This window comes from Elephantulus edwardii, unplaced genomic scaffold (assembly GCF_000299155.1).
Source record: "Elephantulus edwardii isolate Elephantulus edwardi_28Jun2011 unplaced genomic scaffold, EleEdw1.0 scaffold00141, whole genome shotgun sequence".
NCBI classification, from domain to species: Eukaryota; Metazoa; Chordata; class Mammalia; order Macroscelidea; family Macroscelididae; genus Elephantulus; species Elephantulus edwardii.
This window is the reverse complement of record NW_006399891.1, coordinates 603,992-613,307: the sequence shown is the minus strand read 5'-3', so window position 1 is coordinate 613,307 and position 9,316 is coordinate 603,992. Positions and strand designations below refer to the sequence as shown.

At 36.4% G+C, this 9,316-nt stretch overlaps 1 protein-coding gene across 1 annotated transcript in view; it reads right to left on the bottom strand.

The window, feature by feature from the left end:
- LOC102865568 (retinal dehydrogenase 1-like) overlaps positions 1-9,316 on the bottom strand; it is a 64,321-nt gene that overhangs the window by 10,253 nt on the left and 44,752 nt on the right. Inside the window, exons 8-9 of the mRNA XM_006894377.1 lie at positions 8,851-8,953; positions 6,056-6,240 (exon numbers count right to left, since the gene is read on the bottom strand). Coding sequence (XP_006894439.1) covers positions 6,056-6,240; positions 8,851-8,953 — 288 coding nt within the window. The remainder of the gene's footprint in view (positions 1-6,055; positions 6,241-8,850; positions 8,954-9,316) is intronic.

The window sequence follows — 9,316 nt, the reverse complement described above, 5'->3', positions numbered from 1 at the left end:
AAAAATCTTTTTTGTCTGCAAATTTCCCTAACCCCCCAAAGTTCAGAAAACAAGTTCTATAAACTTATTCTAAACAGTACAAACTCCCATAATCAAATTGTATTAAGTGCTTCTTGAAACCAGAAATAATTTCTATAATTTGGAATGATTCTTGGCTGTAAAATATTTAATTCAATAGTACAAATAGGATAATGCTTTTATATTTTGGCAGGTTAAAGGTGTTGTAGTGTTTCATTGGAGGCCCCAGACGGTACAGAAGGTTAATGTACTTGACTTCTCTCTGAAAGACTGGGTCTCGAGTCTAACAGATGCACCTTAGAGGAAAGTCATGATCATCTGCTGTGGGAAAAATCAGCTACCAGAAAACCTTGGGAGTACTGTGTTCTACTCTGACATACCTAGAGTCACTGTGACTCAGAATTGACTTGAGAGAAAGTAGTTTATAGTATTGTTGTAATAAATTATCATTCTAATACTACATAATACATTATACAAGCTGAGTAAGACAATGGTGTTAGAAACTCTCTGCTCATTTGTTCAATGGTAAGAAATTGTGCTGCCAACTCAAAGGTATAATGCTCAAGTCCACTAGCTGCTTCATGGGAGGAAGATGGGCACTCTCACCTTTGTGATTTACTGCCTCTGAAAACCCAATAGAGGGTCAGCTCCAATCTGATGGTACACAACAACAGTGACAATAATTTGTCAATATTCTGGTGGCCTAGTGTAAGGAGTTGCCTTGTCAACCTGAAAGCACACATTTGAATCCACCAGCTGCTCTGAGGGAGAAAGATGAGCAATCTCCTCTGATGCCATTTACAGCCTCTGAAAACTCTCTGGAGGATTAGGAGTGAGTTGGTCCCAACTCGATGGTACTTAAGGACAAATTTGTTAATATCAACACAGTCAAAAATCCACCTATTTCTATCAGAAGCTTCACTAATATTTTTCAAGACAATCTCACTATAGTCTCAAAATCAGTTTTGTGTTTTACACAAAATGAGTTATGTGTTTCTCAAGTCATAACTTTTCTGTGTATGTGACCAGAGTGGTTACCAGGTTACTTATATATACACAAAACCATATTTTTTTGAGTAAATATTCCTAACTATCTTAAAGTTGCTTTTGTTGTTGATTGCTATCGAGTTGAGCACAACTCATAGTGACCCTCTGAACAAAAGGCCTGAAGCCTTTCTATAACTATCGTCATTTATCAAAGTTCATAGAGTTTCCAGAGGCATGGTGTTTAGGAAGTGGATGCCACTCCTACTTCCAAAAGGTAGTAAGCATCAAAATTAAGAGTCAAATAGAACCAAAAAGTTCATTTATCTCCCAAACAAACATCACTGGTGCTTATTTTCTCTTTAACTGTTCTGTTATAATGAGGAAGGATTTAACTATATTTTAAAATGTCCCCTTCATTCAACTGGATGATGTATAAGCTTAAAGCTCAGTGAATGGATTGCTTTTTTTTCTATAAACCTTTTCCATAATAACAAATGAATATATGTAAGGTTAAAGAAAGCCTGGAGGCTTTTCAGTCTATTAGTTCTTAAAATTCCAACATACTTACCTATTCAGTTCAACTCATGGTAAAATCTATTCCTTTAGAGAGATTAACGTCTTAACGTTAAGCAGTTAGATCACTGAATTATACTGTTAAGTGTTCTGGCTCAATTTTTTTTCTTTCTATTTTCAATTATTTTTATACTGGTTTACATTCAAAGTTCATAAAGTTCATATACATTGTTTTTCACACCAGGCCTTTCCCCTACCAATCCCTCCTTCTACTCACTAAATTGTGCAACCCTATGTTTGTGCTCCCCCTTCCCTTTGGATCCTCTTACATGCTATATAATAATGGTTTTACACATTATTTGTCCTTAAGAGACTGAGTTAGTTCATTCAGCATAATGCTCTCCAGTCCCTCCCATGTTAGGTAGTATTTACAAAATCATTGCTCCTGTGTGCTGCATAATATTCCATTGTATGGATGTACCATAATTTCTCAATCCATTCCATTGTGGTTGAGCATTTGGGTTGTTTCCATGTTCCAGCTATGGTAAATAATGCTGCTATAAACATTGCTGTACAGATCTCTGTGACTTTCTGGCTAAATTTTTGAGCTTCTGATAGAATTGTGAAGATGGTCCTTTGGAATGACATATCAACTCCCATTGTTCAGTATCAGATATTGTAGCTGTTCCTTGCTCTCCTCTATTCATGCATATTTCTCTATATTTGTTGATTTTTTTTAGCAGTCACTTGGCATCCAAAACTCCCTAAGATGAGAACTACTGGTGTAGGACAGGACTCCAAAGAGTAGAAGGAAATATGAAACCAGAGACACAAGAGGATGAATAGTAATGAACAGAGATATGTGAGGAAGAAGGAAAATTGATTGTTGGATAGGAAGGAGACATTCTAACTGCTAATAAGATACATGAGAAAATCAGAAGCCACAGTAACTCTGGTGGTGTCCTTATCATGTTACATTGCTAACCAAATAAGACTGGGTCTCTCTAATGGTGTGAATCATCAGGTGCTACTAGGAAGAAAGACAGCCTGTTTCCTGTAAGTAAGCCTCAGAAACCTGGTGGAGATCAGCTATGAGTTGGAATTGACTAGGTGGAAATGAGTTGTGTTGAATTGAGTTGAAGGGAGTAAATAGGCTTTAAAAATGAAAAGAAGAAGTTTCCCCAAGCCCAGGAACCAAGACCCTTCTAGAAAACTCTGGGTGCTCTTAGTTCAGAGTGACTGAAGACTTTGGAGAGAAACTAGAGACATATTAGCTGTCTATTGTCAAAAATGAAGAGGACTTGAAATGCTTGTTGAAGAAGAGCAAATATTATAACCTTCAATATGGATTATATCTCAACATCAAGAAGACAAATATCCTCACCATCAGGCGAATAGGTAACATTATGATACATGGAGAAAAGCTAGAATTTATTAATGATTTTGTCTTGCTTGCATCCATAATCAACAGTCTTTATAGCAGCAGTCAAGAAATCAAAAGATGTATCACATCAGGAACATCTGCTATTAAGCAGATGTTAAGCTATTGAGAAGCAATGATGTTAGTTTAAAGACTAAGGTGTGCCTTATTCAAGCCTTCATATTTTCAGTTACTTGCTATACATCTGAAAGTTGAACAATGATCAAAGATGGCAGAAGAGTATTGATCTCTTTGAGTTATGGTGTTGAAGAAAGGTACTGAATAGCTTATCAACCAGCCACCTAAAGGACAGACAGCTATGTCTTTTGAAGAAATGCAGCCAAAGTATTCCTTGGAGGCAAAGATGGTGAAGCGTATTCTGGGCATGTTTTTGGAGGAGTTGGTCCTCAGGAAAAATTGTTATACTAAAAAAGGTGAAGGGTTAGCAAGAAAGGAAGACCCTCAATGGGATGGATTGATTGACACAGTGACTGTGACAGTGAGCTCTAGTATATATAAAAAGAATGCAATGTCATAGGATAGGACAAAGTTCACATTCATTGTTCATAAGATTGATAATGAGTCTTAGTTGACTTGATGGCAACAAGAATATCTCTGTGGAAGCAAGTAAGTTTGTGTCATCTGGATAGCACAGGTTGTTAATGAGACTTCTTCTGATCCCAATGTCACAGTCTTCTTCACATAATGGTCCAGATTGTCAAATTATTTGCTCATTATACAGATTAAATAAGTTTATAGGCAGGGTGCAACCCTGACACCACTTTTCCTGTTTTTAAACTGTGTAGTGTTCCCTTGTTCTGTTCAGACTAGTATGTCTTGGTCTATTGTATAGATTTCACAAGAGCATAATTAAGTGCTCTGGAATTCCCAATCTTCTCAATACTAGCCATACATTTTATGATCCACATAGTCAAATGCCTTTGCATAATCAATAAAACACAAGATAAACACCTTTCTTAAATTCTCTGTTTTCAGCTGAGGTCCATCAGACATCAGCAATGCTATCTCTTATGTCAAAACATTTCAGAATCCAATTTGAATTTCTACAAGTTTCCTGTCGATGTTCTAGCCATTTTTTAATATTCTTCAGCAATTTTTTTCCTAGAAGCATTTACTACAGAATAACAAAGACTACAGCCTTCAGTATGGATTACATCTCAATATAAAACAACCAAAATTTGTCACCACTGGACCAAATAACAACAGCAACATAGATGGAGAAGTGATTAAAGTTGTTAACAACTTAATTTTACTTGGATCCACAATCACTATCCTTGGCAACAGAAAATAAAGACATTAAACATATGTTTCATTGGGAAAAGTCTCTTGTCAAAGATTTATCCAAAATTATAAAGAGCATGGATGCTAATTTAAAGAATGTGGTACACCTTACCCAAGCTTTGGTATTTTCAATATTTGCCTATGAATCTGCAAGTTGGATACTGAATAAGTAAGATCAAAGGTGAATCAACATCTTTGAACTATGGTATTGATGAAGAGTACTAAATATTCCACGGACTGCCAAGAGAACAGGGAAATCTGTCTTGAGTATGTGCAACCAAAGTGCTCCTTAGAGGTAAGGATGGTGAAACTTTCTCACTTACACTGGCAAATTTTCAGAAAGAACCAGTCCTTTGAGAGAGAGAGAATGCTGGGAAAAATAGAGACCAGTGAAAAAGAAGAAGACCTTGGATGAAATAAATGGATTGATGATGAGACAATCACAATGGACTTGAACTTTACAAAGAGGGTGAGGATTATGAAAGATAGGTCAAGGTTAGGACTTGTTGATAGAGTTGCCATGAGTTGTAGTATACTTGATAACACAAATAAACAACAACAAATCTGTTAGATGGGATTTAGGACAAATCGCTGTTTCTGAGGAACAAAGAATATTATACGAATTTCTGAGGGAGCTCTGGTGATTTAGTGGTGAGGAATTGCGCTGCCAACACAAAGGCAATTAAATCATCTGCTCCACAGAGAAAGATAGGTAAACCGCTCCCTTATGATTTACTGCCTCTGGAAACCCACTGGAGGATGTTTGGTTCTGACTCGATGATACATAACAACCACAACATAAGAATCTCCAAGTGGACTCTTGTTAGCTGTAGTTGCATTGTTCTCGAGCTCCTGGTGACTACACGCATGATGAAATGAAATGTTGTTCAATGTAATTCAATTTTCAAGAGAAGTTGAAGATCAGATTTTGGGGATTCATTGACTAATTTTCAGATGTAGGTCACTAGGACCTTGTTGCTAATACACCTTGTTGTAGGAACTCCACTGAATCCTGTTGAACACTACACCAATACCTAAGACTGTGTTAAAAGGTACGTGGTGGCTGCTCAAGAGTTATATTGGCTGGAAATCAAACTGGGTCTCCAGCACTGAAGGCAAGAGTTCAGCCAATGAATCACCATTTCCCTCATCTTCCAGATAGTTATGTAACCATATATAGGAATTAGAAAGGGTGAACTCTTTATTGGAATTAGACATTTTGATCAAAGTAAGACATTTTCAGCTTCCCTCTCCGCTTCTTCCCCCCCAAATATACATTTTTAATTTCTAGCAAGCCTTAGGAAGTTATGCTGCTAACTCATAGCCTGCATATCTCTGGCAGATCAATTCTGCCAATAATTGTAGGAAAAAAGATGAACGTTTCTTCCAGTGTGATTTATAGCTCCAGATGCTTAATAGTGGGTCAGTGATGAGTTGGTTATGACTCAATGGCATTGAGCATAAAGTTTGTTTTTGCTTGTTGTTGAAGCTTTATATTTATTGTTTCAAATTACCAAACTTGTGTTTTTACCCCGAAAGATAAGTGTACAGGAATAAACCTAGTGGTAAAGAGGTGTGCTACCAACCCAAGGGCATGTGGTTTAAATCTCCTAGGCGTGCAGAGGGAGAAGGATGAACAGTCACCTCCCATGTGATTTATGGCCTCATAAAACCTGCTGGCAGGTTACCTATGCATCATTTCCAACTTGATGGTACATAAGAATAACAACAATAACAACAGTTATGAAAAAATAAATCTAGGCTAAAAAAGAAAGGAAAAAGAAGACACTTTATTCCCTTTCAATGTTTACTCACCTGTGGGCCTTGATTAACTCCTGGGGTCAGAGGATTGCCAAGAACATACTTCTTTGCTCTTTCAACACTCCGCCGAACAAACTCATTGTAAATGGATTCTTCCACAAAAAGCCTGGATGCAGCTACACAACACTGGCCTTGGTGGAAGAATAATCCTTGGTGTGCAAATTCAACTGCATTGTCCACTGCAAAGAGGACATTGGTTAAGATTTAATTTTTATATATATTTTCATGTATATGTGCAAGAGACAAAATGATGATTTAGAATTATTGTCAGTTGAGAAGCCAGTCTCAGTGTATACCTATTACCGGTCATTGTGAATCTTTCTGACTCTTTGCTTGCTATATACTAAATTAGATAAAAATATAGTGGTGATTATTACACTTTAACATCTGCATTGCCAAAAATCCGGAAAATTTAGTAAGATCAAATTTCGTTGCAAATTCCCTTTATTCTTATTTCCATAATAGTGTATTTCTTTCTAGTGCCTAGTTTTTAATCAGATAATAAAGAAAACCCAAAAGATCTATTGTACTAAATAACTAAAGAACATTCTACCTAATCAATTGGACTAGGGATATAGAGGGAAACAAATCTAATATTTGGCACTTTCCCACTCCCTTATGATTCTATTCCTGGTAAGACTTTAAAAAGCTACTATTTAATGAAGGCTGTATCATTTAATTCATGCCTACATACACTTCTTTTTTTTGAGATGATGAAAATTTTCTTTAAAAAGAAGGATTTATATTGCTTCATTGTCTAAACACAAAGGAAAAAAATACTGCATTTAACCATCTAAAGGCTGGAGATTTATTACATATTATTTATTTATTACATATTATACACAGATTATTGTTTTTCATTTCACTGGTGAACTGAATTCACATATGATTAACTTGTAGCAGAAATCATTTATAGAAAGATCAGATAAAGTCAGGAACCTTGCCATGTTTGTAGAATATGTAATAATATATTTCTACAGAAATATTAACTTATTATAAGAGCAAAACAAGCAATTCTGAATCAGTTGTATTTGTAGTTCTATGCTAAAAATTCTTTTAAAGTTACTGTTTAACAGTCTAGTTCTGTGACTGACTCCCACTTAGGAAAGAATTTAAGGATTTTAATTGACAAAATAATCAGAATAAGCCTAGGATATGATGGCTCAGTGAAATAATAATTTTAGATGCAACATTTCTAAACCCAATTATACTTGATAGGGGATCAAAGGAGACAAATTATTTAAGCAGAGTGTCATCTTTTGGCCTTTACAATTAATGAATGTATTGCTCAGACTGAAGAACTCCCAGTTCAATATATCTGAGGATAGTCACTTATTTAGTTTTAAAGCTTAATGTAATTGATAAACATTAATGTGTAATGTGCAATTAATACATGACATTTTTGTTAATGTTATTATTGTTGTTGACTGCCTTCAAGTCAAGCACGACTCATAGTGACCTTAAGGACAAAAGGCCTGAAACCTTTCTGTAACTATTGACATTTATCAAAGTTCATAGAGTTTCTGAAGGCATATGGAACAATAAATACAAAATAGATACATCATTTACCCCGATTACAGGTTTAATTTTATATATACAAAAGATATGTTTACATCCAACCTACAAATGTGACCTTATTTGGAAACATAATCTATGCAGATGTTATAAAGTTAAGATGATATCACTATGGTGACTCTTTATGGAGAATTACTTGTATACTTATTAAAAAGGAGAAAAGATACAGACACAGAGAAAAGGTGTCTGGCTGGCTACGTGATGACAATGGCAGACAATGGAGTTGTGCTGTCACAAGTCAGTAAACACCCGGAACTAACTGAAACTGGAAAAGGCAAGCTGGGAGAAGCAAGCAAGTATTGTCTGTTGGAGGTTTTGTGAGGGAGCGTGGTCTTGAAGACCTAGAGTTCATATTATTAGATTCAAAACCTATACGAGAGTAGAACTTTGCTTCACACTACCCACATTTCATTTTTTTTTTTTTCAGTATAAGACAACTCAGAAAAATGAATATAATCCATGAAAAGAAACCCGGGAGCACTGGAGACCTAACCCATAGAGATTTGTATTGCTAACCCAAGACCACACATTTCTCTGGTGGTTCAAATTCACCAGTGTCTTTAAGGAAAAACAATGTCCTCTGGTGTCATTTACAACTTTGGAAACGTAGGTCCAACTATGAGGCGGTTCTGACTCCATGCAATGCAATGAACACACACACTTTGGTGTCCTCCTGGAGAAATTTGTTATTCCAAAGCAGGAAGAAAGGAGTTATATGTGAGACCTGCCTGTAGGTTAAACTTTTACACAAATTTGAGATTTTTTTGAGAGTAATTTTGCACTTTGATTAGGGAGCTCTGGTGGCCTAGCGGTAAGAAGCGCTTTGCACTGCAATATGAAAGGGTTTGAATCCTCCAGCTGGTCCATGGGAGAAGGGTAGGCAATCTCTTCCGTTGTGATTAACCACGTCGTCAAACTCACTGGAGGGTCAACTATTGTTCTGACTAAACAGCACACAACAATAGCTCTGTTTTAGTTCTTCTGGAAACCCTTTTCTGATAACCTCAGGCAGAAATCACCTTTAATTCCTCTGACCTCCCAAGAAAGCTTTACGGAGAACACTTCAGGGTCTGTCTTAGGGTATGCTATTTGATCACTGCCTTAGCCTTTGATATTCAAAGAAGCCCTTCTGCAAAATTCAAGTTCACTTTTTGGCATTATCAGACACCAGCAAAGATGACAGGTGACAAGCTGGCCCAGCAGCCTGTACTTACAGTCTGCATCTGCAAACACAATGCAGGGGCTCTTTCCGCCCAGCTCCAGGGTCACCCTCTTCAGATTGCTTTTCCCAGCAGCTTCTTTGATCATTTTCCCAACCTGAAAAGGAATATAACAGAGAAGAGGCTTAATCTGCTTTCATGAAGGCAGGTTCATTTAGTGTTCTGAATGAGCGAGTACACTATGTAAGCCATAGTTCAATTACATTTGGGGAAAAAATAGTAAACTTAGGAATTGTTCAAGTTTAGAACCTTTGAATATAAAAGTCTCCTCTGTCCAAGCTAAAGGAAATAGATATATACTGCTTATAATTGTTCTGTAGAAGCAAAATTTAAGTGAGTTGCATCAGAAAGGAATTCCTAAAAACCCTTAAAAGTGCTCAAGAACAAGAAGCCAGAAATATAGAACAAAATAGCTGATCTCCATGCACAAGGCTAGATAGGACAATATTTTTCATTTTAA